The sequence below is a fragment of the Saccostrea cucullata genome, unplaced genomic scaffold (assembly GCF_032062105.1).
Source record: "Saccostrea cucullata isolate Sc308-1 unplaced genomic scaffold, CSIRO_AGI_Scuc_v1 ctg1562, whole genome shotgun sequence".
Classification (NCBI taxonomy): domain Eukaryota; kingdom Metazoa; phylum Mollusca; class Bivalvia; order Ostreida; family Ostreidae; genus Saccostrea; species Saccostrea cuccullata.
In genome coordinates, this window is record NW_026917973.1 from 32,525 (window position 1) to 48,162 (window position 15,638).

The 15,638-nt window shown below is 34.7% G+C and overlaps 1 protein-coding gene across 6 annotated transcripts in view; it reads right to left on the reverse strand.

Moving 5' to 3' along the window:
* LOC134271090 (natural resistance-associated macrophage protein 2-like) overlaps nt 1-15,638 on the reverse strand; it is a 43,437-nt gene that overhangs the window by 10,624 nt on the left and 17,175 nt on the right. For all 6 annotated transcript variants that reach the window (XM_062753491.1, XM_062753434.1, XM_062753373.1 and 3 more), the window contains 3 exons: nt 11,050-11,110; nt 9,877-10,015; nt 8,504-8,659 (listed from right to left, as the gene is read on the reverse strand). In XM_062753491.1, coding sequence (XP_062609475.1) covers nt 8,504-8,659; nt 9,877-10,015; nt 11,050-11,110 — 356 coding nt within the window. The remainder of the gene's footprint in view (nt 1-8,503; nt 8,660-9,876; nt 10,016-11,049; nt 11,111-15,638) is intronic.

Genomic DNA, 15,638 nt, shown 5'->3' on the forward strand with positions numbered 1-15,638 from the left:
AATACGCCTATTTGATGTTTTGTCTTATGGGAAACAGAGTGCAGTAAAGAACATACATAATTTCTGTATTAGGCGCATTTTGATCAATTTGAAAATGACTAATAAAGGTTGCATGTATAGCTGAACAAATTAAAGCTACAAATAAAGTAAAATAAAGATATTCATTTTAAGGGGCCATTTGATGCATTTATCAGATATTGCTCTTTATTTTTTGCATCATAATTTTCAAGCTGCATGGTCCTGTTAGACAGTTCAAGAACAAAATTAGTATTTGGTTAATCAAAACAAGAGGCCCATGGGCTACATCGCTCACCTGAGCACTGTGGTTAGGAAAAAGTAGAAAATTGGTTTATTATTGAAAAATTTTAATCCAAAAGAAGTCCCATAACCAATCATGGCTTTACGATTATTGAGAAGATGATTTTTCAAGAATTTTCCTATTTATATCTATGTAAAACTGTGGTCGGTCATTTTGGCCCCGCCCTACCCCGTGCGGAGTCATGATTTGAACAAACTTGAATCTACACTACCTAGGGGTGCTTCCATATAAATACGACCAATCATGGCTTTGTTATTCTTGAGAAGAAGATTTTTAAAGAATTTTCCTATATATTTATCTGTAAAACTTTGGTAGGCCATTGTGGCCCCAAACTACCTCCGGGGGGTTATGATCTGAACAAACTTGAATCTACACTATCTGAGGATGGTTCCATATAAAATGACCAATCATGGCTTTGTTATTCTTGAGAAGAAGATTTTTTAAGAATTTTCCTATATATTTCTATGTAAAACTTTGGTCAGCCATTGTGGCCCCGCCCTACCCCTGGGGGTCATGATTTGAACAAACTTGAATCTACACTACCTGAGGATGCTTCCATATAAGTATGACCAATCATGGCTTTTTATTTCTTGAGAAGAAGATTTTTCAAGAATTTTCCTGTATAAATCTATGTAAAACTTTGGTCTGCCATTGTGGCCCCACCCAACCCCAGGGGGTCATGATTTGAACAAACTTGAATCTACACTACCTGAGGATGATACCACATGAGTTTCAACTTTGCTGGCCTAATGGTTCTTGAGAAGAAGATTTTTTTTTGAATGCCAATAATTTTTCACTAATTCATAATTATCTCCCCTTGGAAAAGGGTGTGGCCCTTCATTTGCACAAACTTGAATTCCCTTCACCCAAGGATGCTTTGTGGCAAGTTTGGTTGAAATTGGCCCAGTGGTTCTTGAGAAGAAGTGGAAAATGTGAAAAGTTTACAGACAGATGGACAGACAGACAGACTGACAGCTAGACAGACGGACAGACCAACACCGGACAAAATGTGATCAGAAAAGCTCACTTGAGCCTCAAGGTCAAACTATTCTTTATTATATATTCTATGTCTAATAATTTCTTAACTAAATCTACATGGTTCTTGATATTTTGAACCCTGCTTTGAATATTTCATACATTGATACACAGTGTTTGTGATTTTCAAGAAGAGAAATTCATGTTCTACTGTTGACCTTGACCAAAGTGACAAGGTCAGTCGCTTGAGGTCCATGTTAATAATTTTAAATGTTAAGGCCTGTTGTTGAAATACATGTACTTAGTATTTGAAACATTTGCAAAGTAATTCATCATGATCAACCTTTTGTCAACACTAAATATTGATGCTTCAACATGATTAAAAATACCCTTGATGTTCCCTAAGATTTTTTCTGCTCTACAGTATGCAGTATACTATATACTGTTTAAGATAATGAATTCCAAAGAACAGCAAAATTAAAAAAAAAAAAAAAAACAGAAAAGCCCATTAAGAACAGTTATGACTAATTCCCCTTTAAAAGTTTCTTCTTTAATATACTACTACATGTACTGAAAGCACTTACAGGAAAATGCAATGAAAAATCTACTTTATCCCCCCCCCCCCCCCCCCCCCCAGCTTTGCTTATGTCATTCATGTCAGACTAGAATAAACTTTATTTAACAAAAATTAATTTGACCACATTGTGTTAAAACCCTAAGAGTTCAGGTCACAACAACCCCCCCCCCCTCCCTGGTTTTTAATTTATGCCCTGCCATGACTATAGCAGGGGCTGGCATATAGCGTTTGACATGTTTGTCTTTTGTCCTTCCTTCCGACACACTTTGAGTTTAGCTCAGTTTCAAAGAAACCATCCAAGATATTTTAACCAAACTTCCTATGCTGATACATACATATTTATCATGTAAGCAATTCAACTGCATCAACATATTTGACCTTGTCCTTTCATTTGTCCTTGACCTCACTTCCATCAAATTATGTATCAATCTGTTTTAAAGAAACCCATTCATAATATTTTCTGCAACTTCATATGCTGATACATACTGATTAGAGCTTTTCAACTGCATCAACATTTTTTGACCTTGGCTTTTCCTTTGACCTCACTTTTCTGAAATTAGTGTCAAACTTCATTATGCTGATACATACTGATGTAAGCGATTCAACTGCATCACTAATCAAGATATTCTGATCAAATTTCACACACTCATTCAAATTTTCATGTTGCATTACTAATATAACCTCAACAGGGTATTCATGCCCTATGAACATATTTCTAGTTTTTTTGTTGTTTTTTTTTTAAATAAAGTAAATTAAAAAATATAATTTGTCCTCTTTGCATAGCACAATCTTCATTTTCTTTTTAGGAAGGAGATTTCTTTTCAGTGTATGAATAATGCTTCAACTCTTGACAAATACTCCTTAACATGCCTAAGACAATACCTGGTAATACATAAAATCAGAATGTTCTCCCAAATCCCCCATTTTAACTTGGAAAATCCTAAAAATCAAAAATAAAATTTTAGTGGCTACTTATTCTTGAAAGTCCCACTTCCTAATAGCTCAAAAATACAAGATTTCTTTTAATATTTAAAAAAAAGCATGATATTCTGTTCTTTGAATATTTATTCTTTTAAAATTTAGTTTATACAGATATGATGCTAAAAAAATGCTAAAAAATTAATACAAAGACTCCAGGCAGGTTTAGGTTTTAACTGTGATTTGGGCATTTACATGAATTAACTCTCCATATCATATTTAAAAATAAAGTGCCCCGCCACAGCATGATACGCCCGTCAAATATTGTTCAATAATCATAAATTGGTTAGGATGCAAGAAAATCAGGTAGCCTTGATTAACAGATTCGATTGACACAGATTTCAATGATTTAATTTCCATTTCTTATCATACATCTCTAAGAGACTTGCAGTGTAGGGATTGATTATAACAAATACATCATATAACTCTAAACTGGTTGTGTTAGAGCATAACAAATATCCATCTGCAGCTTACTTAAACTTAAATTATTTATTGCATATTTTATGAAATAATAGAAATGCTAGTTTAATAAAAAAAAAATCAAACATAAATTATATTTTCTTCAGACTATAAAATTCTAAGTGAGACATGACTGCAATTTGTTGCAAATATATATAAAAATTGAAACATATATTTTTTTCTCAATGCACACATGTATATTAATAATTAGTTTTAATTATATTATACAATACTAATCTAGTTTTAATCATACACTAAAACATAAATTTGTTTTAATTACATTACACCAATTGGAAGATCTTTATCTGGACTAGCCATCAAGAACTCTTAATTAACACAAGCAACTATGAGGCCATTTCTTTTTGCCTAACTCTCAAGAGATAAATTAAGATAACACTGCTGCATCAGATCTAGAGATGGTCTTAGCTCCTGACAATAAACTCATTAATTTCTCTCTAATTTGACATGCAAGTTTCTGCTATCAAAATTCTTCTTGACCAGTGCTTGATAATTATGCCCATGGGACAAACTGAATTCCTCTCAAAGCATAAACATTTGTTACAGATTGCTGTAAAGTATATAATGAAAAAATAAGTTTTTACTTAATTTAACATTTTTTAATAAGGATACAACTATATTTTTACATTTTTTAGGATTATGAAGTTTAAAATTTAAAAGACTTAGTTTTTTAAAAAAATTCACTTAAATTAAAGGTCACAGTGACCTTGAAATAGACCGCGACACATCTTCTACCTTAGCTGTATACTTTTGCCAAGTTTGAAAGCTCTAGGTCTCATAGTTTTCTAGTTATGAGCCGGACAGGATTTTTCCATATTTGGCTATAGCATCTTTATTAAAGGTCAGAGTGACCTACTTTTTGTGCGCGACACACCTTCTACCCAAGATGTATCAGCTGACAAAGTTTGGCAACTCTAGGCCTTATAGTATTAAAGTTATGAGCAGGACACGAGAAAAGCTAACAGACGGACAGAGAGACAGACAGACAGACGGACGGACACGAAGCCTATAACATAATACGTCCCGTCTTAAGACGGACGTATAAAAAATACATAACACACATAGTCCTCCATTCAATTCCTTCACATTCACTTCTGCGGATAGATGTTTTTTAGACAGCTATGTGGCAATTGATATGGAACATGGTAAAACAATTATATTTAAAACTTAAATTATTGTTCGAAACAAGACACATGTGGATTTCCTCCAGTGGCTTCTTTAGAGCAACAGGATGTTATCTTCAACTACCTTTTGCTGTAAAAAAAAACAAAAACAAACAAACAAATTTATGTATTAATCCTACATGTACATACTATCTTCTGTGAAGGCTGCATAACCATTATATATGTATGCAATTCCCACTATGCTAGTCAATGTAAATAATTAGCATGAATCAGTTAGACAGTAGAACAATGCAGATGAACAAACTTCATAATATATAGGAGTTCTGGATTTTAAAGTTGAAGTGGGGTGGTTCAATTCTCAAAGACAAACATTACTTAATTCCTTCGTCATAATTTACATATGTATATTTTGACTCTTTTAAGCAAATAATATGAATTAATGAGGTCTGTTTTCCTGAAGATAAGGGGTGGGGTGGTAAGATAATTTATTGACTACTTTATCATAAAATTTTATAAATATAATGGAATTGTACAATGTAATCCCAGTTGTTTTTTTAATTCATTAATTTTAATCAAACTTTTATGTTCATTAACATTCATGAGCAGACAAATTGATCTATGAACTACCTAAACGTTATCAATCTTGCTTCCTTTCATATAGAATTTACAGATTCCAATTTGGTTTTCTCTTTTTTTTGGGGGGGATGTAGAATAACTTTTCTTTGTGTCATTAAGTAATATATTTCATCTAAAATACAAGAGGCCCACGGGCCTTATAGGTCACCTGAGCATTATGCAACAATTTTCCAGTTATTGAATTTGATTCATGTTTTAAGCCAGATGCTATATGACATTCACAATTTTGAAAGAGGCACCATTTATCATCATAACAATACACTTAGCAGTTGCTTAGCTTGGTTACTGAATACCCATATTCAGGGTAGGGGAACAAAAATGCATTCCAACTAACCAGTAGTGCCCCTAACACTGTGACATAAACCCCTGACCCTAGGTCCACACATTGCACAAATTTCAAAAAGGCACCCTTAATATCAAAAAATAAATGTTTTATAAATACAAAAGAGCAGATTTCAAACAATAAATTCATTTTCAGTATATAAGTAGAGCCCCCACCCCACCCCTGACCCTGGGGCTTTGAAATTCACAATTCTGCAAGATTAGGGCCCTTGCTCATCATAACTATAAAGGTAGTTCATCTGCTTTATACCCAGAGACAAAGAAAAAAATTTCAAATATTTAATGTATTTTCATTATATAATCAATTGAGCCCCGCCCCCTAACACCAGAACCCCTGACCCTGGGGCCATAAAATTCATAATTTTAAAAGAGGCATTCTTGCTCATCATAATTATGTACTTAGTTTATTTAATTCCTAGGAGCAGAGAAGAAGATTTTCAAAGAATTCATGTATTTTCAATAGCCTGCCCTAACACCAGAAACCCTGACCCTGGGACCATAAAATTCACAATTTTGGTAAAAGCACTCTTGCTCATCATTGCACTTAGTTAGTTTATTTAATACCTAGGAGCAGAGAAGAAGATTTTCAAAGAATTCATGTATTTTTACTATATATAATCTATAGAGCCCCGCCCTAACACCAGAACCCTTGAGCCATAAAATTCACAATTTTGGTTGAGTCACTCTTGCTCATCATAACTATGCACTTAGTTTGTTTATTTAATACCTAGGAGCAGAGTAGAAGATTTTCAAAGAATTCATGTATTTTCACTATATAATCAATAGAGCCCCCCCCCCCAACACCAGAGCCCTTGACCCTGGGGCCATAAAATTCACAATTTTGGTAGAGGCACTCATGCTCATCATAACTATGCACTTAGTTAGTATATTTAATACCCAGGGGCAGAGAAGAAGATTTTCAAAGAAATCATGTATTTTCACTATATATAATCAATAGAGCCCAGCCCTAACACCAGAACCCTGGACCCTGGGGCCATAAAATTCACAATTTTGGTAGAGGCACTCATGCTCATCATAACTATGCACTTAGTTAGTATATTTAATACCCAGGGTCAGAGAAGAAGATTTTCAAAGAAATCATGAATTTCCTTATATATAATCAGTAGAGCCCCGCCCTAACACCAGAACCCCTGACCCTGGGGCCATAAAATTCACAATTTTGGTAGAGGCACTCTTGCTCATCATAACTATGTACTTAGTTGGTTTATTTAATACCCAGGAGTAGAGAAGAAGATTTCCAAAGAAATAATGCATTTTCACTATATACTTATTTAGCCCGCCCTAGCACTAGAACCCCTGACCCCAGGGCCATGAATTTCACAATTTTGGTAAAGGACTCAATGCTGATTACAATCATGCATACAGTTTGACTGCTTGATGTCCAGGAGTAAAGAAGAAGATTTTTAAAGATTGCATTAATTTTAGTGGTTTTGGCCCCACCCCTCAGGCCCCAGGGGGGGCAGGGATCATGAAATTCACAATTTTTGTTCCCCTTCACCCATAGATGCTTTGTGCCAAATTTGGTTGAAATTGGTTCAGTGGTTGCAGAGAAGAAGCTGAAAATGTTCAAATGTTAACACACGACGGACGACGAACGACGGACGACGACGGACGAAAACGGATAGCAATAGGTCACCTGAGTTTACTCAGGTGACCTAATAAAGGTAAATATATAACTTTGATGCTATTTTTCCACATTGAATTCGTTTATGTACCATTCCCTACTCATTTGGCAAATAAGTCTATATAAGTATATTTGTCAGTTTGTTCCACTGATGTTATGAAAGACTAATTAAAACTAAGATTTGGACATAGTTTAGGTTTTGAAACTCTGATTTATAAATGGGGGAGAAGGTGGGTTAAAATGATTTATGTGTGTATATATTAGGGACATTAGTCTTAATTTCCAGCAGTGTGACCTCATGATCTCTTTAACAGTTTAATACACAAATAGCATAGGCATAAAATTATTTTAAATTTCATTATTAGCATTTATCTATCTTTAATTGTATTAGGAGTAATTTAACAACTGCAGAATAAAACATTTGTGGTAATATAACAGGTTGCTTTTAATTTAATACATGTAAGGCAGTAAGTTCGTTGCAACACTCAGTATTTGTATCACATCATAGGATAGAAAAAATAATCTTGAGGTACCTTCCTAATCTTTACTCTTGCTTTAAATATATAAAGTTATCAAAGTTTACCCAAAAATTTACATGAAAAATATATATTTAACATACCATTACATGTTTTTGTCCAAGTATTCCAAGTTGGAAGTTTTCCCTTTTCTCCCGCATTTCCTCAATTGTTGTCTGTTCCATTCTTTCCGGTCTTCTTTACTAGAGAGCTCGTGCAAGGGAGGCAATCCAATCGTTTTTCAACAGAGTTTTCCAACAATTCAATCTGATATTTTACTTAAGGTTTTAAGAGTCTACCCAATTTTATTTATTTAATATATTGAACAGAACATTCTCCTTCTACAGATATATATAGAAATTTTTAAAGCTGCACAGCATTTGCAAACCACTTAGCTCTTTATGGGATATAATTCTACCGGTAAAATCTTAATAAAATTAAGCACAAATTAAATTTTACTTATAAAATAGAGAAATATAGTTCAAAGCACTTTATGACCCACATTATTAAATTATACCTAGAGTTTTGAGGTCAAATATATGAATTATAACAGGATAGGCCAGTTCACATATTTCTCTGATAAGTATAACAAAATACTCTGGTTGCCATGGAAACAAGAGGTCATATGCCCGGGTAGATAAATTTTTTTGAAAGACTAATCATATGCATCATGTTCACAAAATTTGAGCAAGAAATAAATTTTTCCACTTTCCATGATTATATAAGGTGAAGCTCAATGCTTATTGGCATGGCCTCTTAAGAAGGAATTTAGAAAAAGCTATTAAATGGGGGAAAAAATAAGGGAATTAAAGTCTAGAGAGAAACAGATAAACAAAAAATGCCTGATTTTTCTAAGTTATTAGCATAAACTCTGTGCCATATTGTTTATTAAGATTTTAATGAAGAGGTCCACACCTTGACGAGGGCAGAATGGAGGTAGATGTTGTGAGGCATGATGATGGCTCCTATAATCCCCACGGCCTGAAGAACCTGCTCCGGCCCGCAATCCTCACAGTACGGAATAAACATCCCCCTAAGTAGGGCGGGCTGATCAGGCTTAACCATTACATACTGTAAATAGATAAAACGGTACGGAATAAACATCCCCTAAAGTAACGAGGGCTGATCAGGCTTAACTATTACATACTGTAAATAGATAAAACGGTACGGAATAAACATCCCCTAAAGTAACGAGGGCTGATCAGGCTTAACTATTACATACTGTAAATAGATAAAACGGTACGGAATAAACATCCCCTAAAGTAACGAGGGCTGATCCGGCTTAACTATTACATACTACAAACAGACAAACATATAAAACAGTACGGTATAAACATCCCCTTACATGTAAGGAGGGAGGACTGATCAGGCTTAACTATTACATACTGTAAACAGATAAAACAGTACGTAATAAACATCCCCTTAAGTAGGGAGGGCAGATCAGGCCTATCTATTACATACTGTAAACAATCAAGAGCATTAATAGACACACAACAACCAATGTTCAAAATAATAATAAATAAATGTGCCTATAGTTGAGTACTGTACATGTACATAAATTGGAGTATTTAAAAAAACCTTTTACCTGTGGAAGATGGATTTTAACTTTATTCAATGTATTAATGATGTTACTTAAAATATACTATAGAAGGGACTTCTTATTCAGCGTTTTTTTCCTTATATAACTGGTACCGATAAACGGCACCATTCCCAATGCCAAAAAATGTTAATTTTCCCCAATTCTGTGACTAAAAATTCTCAATTCAACTGTGATGCAACAGACCATGACGACATCGTATTTCTTGTTAAACAAAACATTGTAAAAATTGATTAATTGTTTCACTTCCGCTTAAATCGAAAGTAGAGAGAGTCATAATATGGCCGCGACCTGTGGTTAAGACATCGTAGTGTGATACATTTTGACAAATTGAAAGCATGAAAATGTGAAAACAAGGGACGTTGATATAAAAAAAATAAGTACTTGTTGCTGATAATTATTCTTTAAAACAAGAAGTAAAAATTAATTAATTTGGAATAAACGCAAAATAGGTTGCATTTGCATAAATGAGAAAAAATTCTCCTGTTTTTCTTCTATGTTACTTTTCTAAATTGAACCGGTACCGGACCCTTTCCCAATGGGTTGAAAAAAATCGCTGTTACTCGGTCTATCCTATTTTTGAATAAATAGGAAATGTATAAACTTTTAACATCCGATGGTTAATATATTCGAGGTTGTTTTTCCGACCTCTGATGGAAAGACCCGAGATGATGTGATTGACACCTCTTACCTCGTATCCAAATGTGACAGCCATGATGAAGATAAGGAATGCAAAGAAAGCCTCTAGTTTACGTAGACCGTACTTGTCCAGGAGAAGGAAGGTAAAGGTGTCTGCGATAGTGATCAGCACGCCCGCATACAAAGGTATCCTGTAGGACGAAATAAAACAAAAACAATATTTTAAATTCAGAAACTTACAGTACTAGCAATATTTTGTGTGGGAAATCCCATGGGAAAAATATAAAGGAATCATGGAGGATAAGTTATACCCCCCCTCCTCCCATGGGCCATGAATTCAACGATTTATAATCTACACTAATTTTCTCTGTCTTTAGCATGTTTAGGATGCTTCCAAATAAGTTTCAGCTTTTCTTGCCCAGTTGTTATTGTGAATTTTGAAGAAGTTAAGATTCTGATTTTTTTTTTTACCCTACCCTATTTTTGGCCTTTTCTTTAATATCTTCCATTGGAAGGGAGTTTGGTCCTCCATTTTAAGGATTTAATCTCCTTAACCCAAGAATGTTTCTTAGATAGTTTGTTTAAAATTGCACAGTTTTTTTGTGTCTGAAAAATTGTTTACATGTAATGTGTAATGCTGAGTCAGCAATATTTCAGTCACATTCCCTCAGTCTCCAGAAGAAGTTGGAATGTTTACAGACAGACAGATTGACAGACAGACAGCAAGACAGATTCATAGACAGACAGACAGACAGACAGATTGACAGACAGACAGCTAGACAGACAGACAGACAGATTGACAGACAGACAGATTGACAGACAGGCAGACAGATTGACAGACAGACAGATTCACAGACAGACAGATTGACAGACAGACAGACAGATTGAAAGACAGGCAGACAGACTGACAGACAGACAGATTGACAGACAGGCAGACAGATTGACAGACAGACAGATTGACAGACAGGCAGACAGATTGACAGACAGACAGATTGACAGACACATAGATTGACAGCCAGACAGATTGACAGCTAGACAGATTGACAGATTGACAGACAGGCAGACAGACAGACAGACACCAGAAGAGTGATCAGAAAAGTTCACTTGACTTTTTAGCTCAAATTAGCTTATATATCATGTATAGTAGTAAAACTGTATTTCAAAGTAACACATGTATGTTCATCATGAATGAATCAGATTTGTGTTGTAAATAAGAAAAACTTACTTTCCATCGGATAACAGGTAAAATGCTATAGCTGTTCCAATCACTTCCTGCATATCTGATCCTGTAAACAAATCAATACAAAACTGCAGTGACTACCAGTCAGGGGTGTGACTGAAATCCATCATTTTTAAAAATGTCTAAGTATATATTAATGTACACATTCTTCTTATTTTTGTAAATATGACTTCTTTTCATCATATTTCCATTCCCAAGTAAATTTTTCCAACCCATTTACTACAGTAATAAGATATAGTACACTATGCTGCCAAAGACCCTTGTGTAGAGAAACATCTTGACAAGTAATTGAAACCAAAATAATTTAGTGCGCCCTGTAAAACAAAAGAGATAATTAAGTGTGCCCAGACCTAACAATTTGATAAACAAGAGGCCCATGGGCCACATCGCTCACCTGATTAACTTGGGTGATGCAGATCTTTACCAGATTCCCCCTCTTGCTATACCTATCATGCCCAACAACCCCCTTCCCTTTTTTATTTTAAGAATTTAATATCTACACTACCCAAGGATGCTTCCACATAAGTTTCATCTTTCCTGGCCCAGTGGTTCTTGAGAAGAAGATTTTTAAAGATTTGTTCTATATATTTCTATGTAAAACTTGGATTCCCTATTATGGCCCCGCCCTACCCCGGGGGGTCATGATTTTAACAATTTAATATCTACACTACCCAAGGTCATGCTTCCACATAAGTTTCAGCTTTCCTGGCCCAGTGGTTCTTGAGAAGAAGATTTTTAAAGATTTGTTCTATATATTTCTATGTAAAACTTGGATTCCCTATTGTGGCCCCGCCCTACCCCCGGGGGTCATGATTTAAACAATTTAATATCTACACTACCCAAGGATGATTCCACATAAGTTTCAATTTTCCTGGCCTAGTGGTTCTTGAGGAGAAGATTTTTTAGTGACCCCACCCTTTTTTTTGTCTTTTCTTGATAATCTCCCCTTGTAAGGGGACTTGGCCCTTCATTTTAAAAATTTAAACACCCCTTCACCCAAGGATGCTTTGTACCAAGTTTGGATAAAATTGGCCCATTGGTTCTTGAGAATAAGTCCAAAATGTGAAAAGTTTACAGACGGACGGACAGACGGATAGACGGACGGACGACGGACAAAATGTGATCAGAAAAGCTCACTTGAGCCTTCGGCTCAGGTGATCTAAAAAAGGATGAAATACAGTCATTTTTAATATCAGAGGTAGCTCTATTTCTAAAATAAATTTCAAAATAGAAATGACTTTAATTTTCATCATTATTCTAAACAAGAGGCCCATGGGCCACATGGCTCACCTGAGCACTAAGGATAGGAAAAAGTAGAAAATGGCTTTTTATTGTAAAGTTTAAATCCAAAAGTAGTCCCATGACCAATCATGGATTTGCTATATTTAAGAAAATGATTTTTAAAGAATTTTCCTATATATATCTTTAAAAACTTTGGTCGGCCATTTTGGCCCCGCCCTTACCCTGAGGGTCATGATTTGAACAAATTTGAATCTACACTACTTGAGCATGCTTCCATATAAATATGATGAATTATGGCTTTGTCTTTCTTGAGAAGAAGATGTTTAACCCATTCCCCGCGATCTACGTCTGTAGTCGTATTCCTCTCACATCGCGAACTACCACTACAGTAGTAGTTTTCGTACCTGCATCATACTTGGTCTTTAAATGCCATTGAAAAGCCCGGATGTTTAAAACATTTTACAGACTAAGGAAAAGCGGAAATAGACCTTGATCATGCGCACATAAAAGTGAAACTAGATACTTATTTATGAGGGGAAAACCTGGTTGAAACAAAGAAAACTGATGCTTTAGACGCGAGCAAGATTTCAAAATGGCGGAGCGAGGTGAAGATTTGAGCGATGGTAGCGATATTGAGGCAGAATACGATGTAGATGAAGAGGATATGGATGTTTTAGCTGGAAATATTGATCGTGAAGTTAACCAGGGAGACGTTGATGACTGGATTTTGAATATTTTCGCCGAGGATAGTGACGAAGATGAAGAATTTCTCGACTTTCAGCACCAGTGGGTGAAGGAAAATTTCCAACCCCGGATGCAGAATCGGTACAAAAACGTTGGTGGGGCCACTGTAGAACACCCTGAAGAGGCATCAGCAGGTCAATATTTTGAACTATTTTGGACAAATGAACTCATTGACAAATTAGTAAATGAAACGAACATTTATGCTCGCCAGGAACGTGAAAAAAACCCTCCCCCACCGTATGCAGCAAAATGGACTCCAGTGGAATCCAATGAAATGAGGGCATTTCTCGGACTGTGTTTTGCAATGGGAATACAGAATAAATGGTTATTCTGTCTCCCAGAAAAAACAGATTATTGGCAACAGAATATTTTTTCTAGAACATTCTTGAACTTTTCCAGAACTTTTCAGGAATATCATGTATTTACAATAGAATATTCTAGATTTATAATAAATGGTTATTCTGCACATCATTCAACAGAATCATGTCTAGGGTGTTGTGAGGTGTGTTGTATTTGTATTATTTCATCATGTATATTATTAGTAACATTAAGTTTCTTGAACATTCCAGAGTGGTCAATATGTTTAGTCATTTTTTCTAGAACATTCTTGAACTTTATTCATGTCCAGAACTTTTCAGGAATATATGTATTTACAATTTCTAGAATATATTTATGATACTGTATAAATACCCTGTCAATTTGCATAAATAATTGTGGATACATTGTCGTATAACATCATTGAGGGATATATAATTTCACTGGGACATTGTGTGCAGCAACGGACACTCTGATGTATGTATTTTTAGATTTTTGCTAAGTTTGTACTTAATGATTTGTATATTACTGTAAATAAATTATTGTTAAGTTTAAACTGTGTGATTGATCTTTGCTGGCATTTAGGGTTATTCTGACCCATAACAGAATTGGGGGCTCGTCCGGGATCAAGAATTTCTTGCACTTTTGCAGTTCATTGTCAGAATTTTGTTAATTAAATTGTTAAATTTGACTATAAGCCAGCAAAAATCAACATGGTATTTTCGGTCACAAACTTTCTTAGTTCGCCAAGTGTTCAGGTTTTTGATACGTTAAAAAAGGATGACTTGATCGCATTAGGTTTGCATTTTGGGTTAGATGTTAAATCCTCTCAGAGAAAGCAAGACATTAGAATTAAGGTTGCAAACAAACTAGTAGAAGAAAACATCTTTGAAAAATACGATCTTCCAGAATATACAGATAGATCAGAGTTAGGCTCTTACAAAATGACAGACTATCAGTTTCAATTAGAGTTAGAGAAAATGCGATTTGAAAGAGAAGAGCGAGAAAGAGATAGAGAAAGAGAAGAACGAGAGCGTGAACGAAAATTTGAATTAGACAAATTAGCAGCAGAAAGAGAAGAGCGAGAAAGAGAGCGTGAAATGAACTTTGAATTAGAGAAATTAAAATTACAAAACCAACCAGAACCGTCATTTGTCAAGAATGAATTTGACGCAGCAAAAAATATCAGATTAGTTCCAAAATTTCAAGAAAAATCTGTAGACAAATATTTTCCCCAATTCGAGAAAGTCGCAGAAAATCTTAAATGGCCACAACACGTTTGGTCAACAATGTTACAAAGTGTACTGGTTGGCAAAGCAGCTGAGGTATACTCTGCACTAGGGGTAGCTGAGAGTTCAGACTATGAGAAGGTCAAAGCAGCAATATTAAAAGCATATGAATTAGTACCTGAAGCATATAGACAAAAATTCAGAAAGTATAGGAAGTTTGATAATCAAACATTTGTTGAATTTTCACGAGAGAAAGAAGATTTATTCGATCACTGGTTTAGATCTAAGAAACTTGATAAAACCTTTGCTAATTTGCGCCAAGTCATCCTGGTAGAAGAGTAGGGATGGGTATCGCCAGAAATTTCATATCGCGATATATCACGATTTTTTCCCAAAATATCATGATAATATCAAGATACTTTTAAAAGCAGTTTTTACAATGATTTTATATGAAAAAATCATTATTTTTCTAAAAAATATGATAGAAAAACAAAATTTTACTTTCTTGAAATTTTCATCTATATAAAATCAATTATATTTTGATGCCGTTCTTTTCACTTTTTACAACATTTTTTATACTTTCTGTAATTGTAATTTGAAAGATTGAACAAATAAATGAATAATTTCTGGACTTTATAATATGTACCTAAATACCGGTAATTAGGTCTCCATATCACGATACGTATCATGCAACAAAAAATCGCGATATACCGGTATACCGATTAAATCGCACATCCCTATAGAAGAGTTTAAGGAATGTGTTTCTCAAGATTTGAAAACACATTTAGAAGATAAGAATGTGAAAACTCTTGAAGAGGCAGCAGTCATATCTGATACTTATGCTCTATCTCATAAAAAGAATTTTGTATCAAGATCTCAGACTAGCAGCAATTCTACCAATTCAGACACATATAAAAAGAGTGGTTCAGGGTCTCAGTCTTTCACAAGTTCCCAGTCTCCATCCCAAGGTGGTTCTAAGTCCGGTCCAGGACGTTTTGAAGGATCTTCTGGAATAGGGTCGATTCCTACTTGTAGTTATTGTAA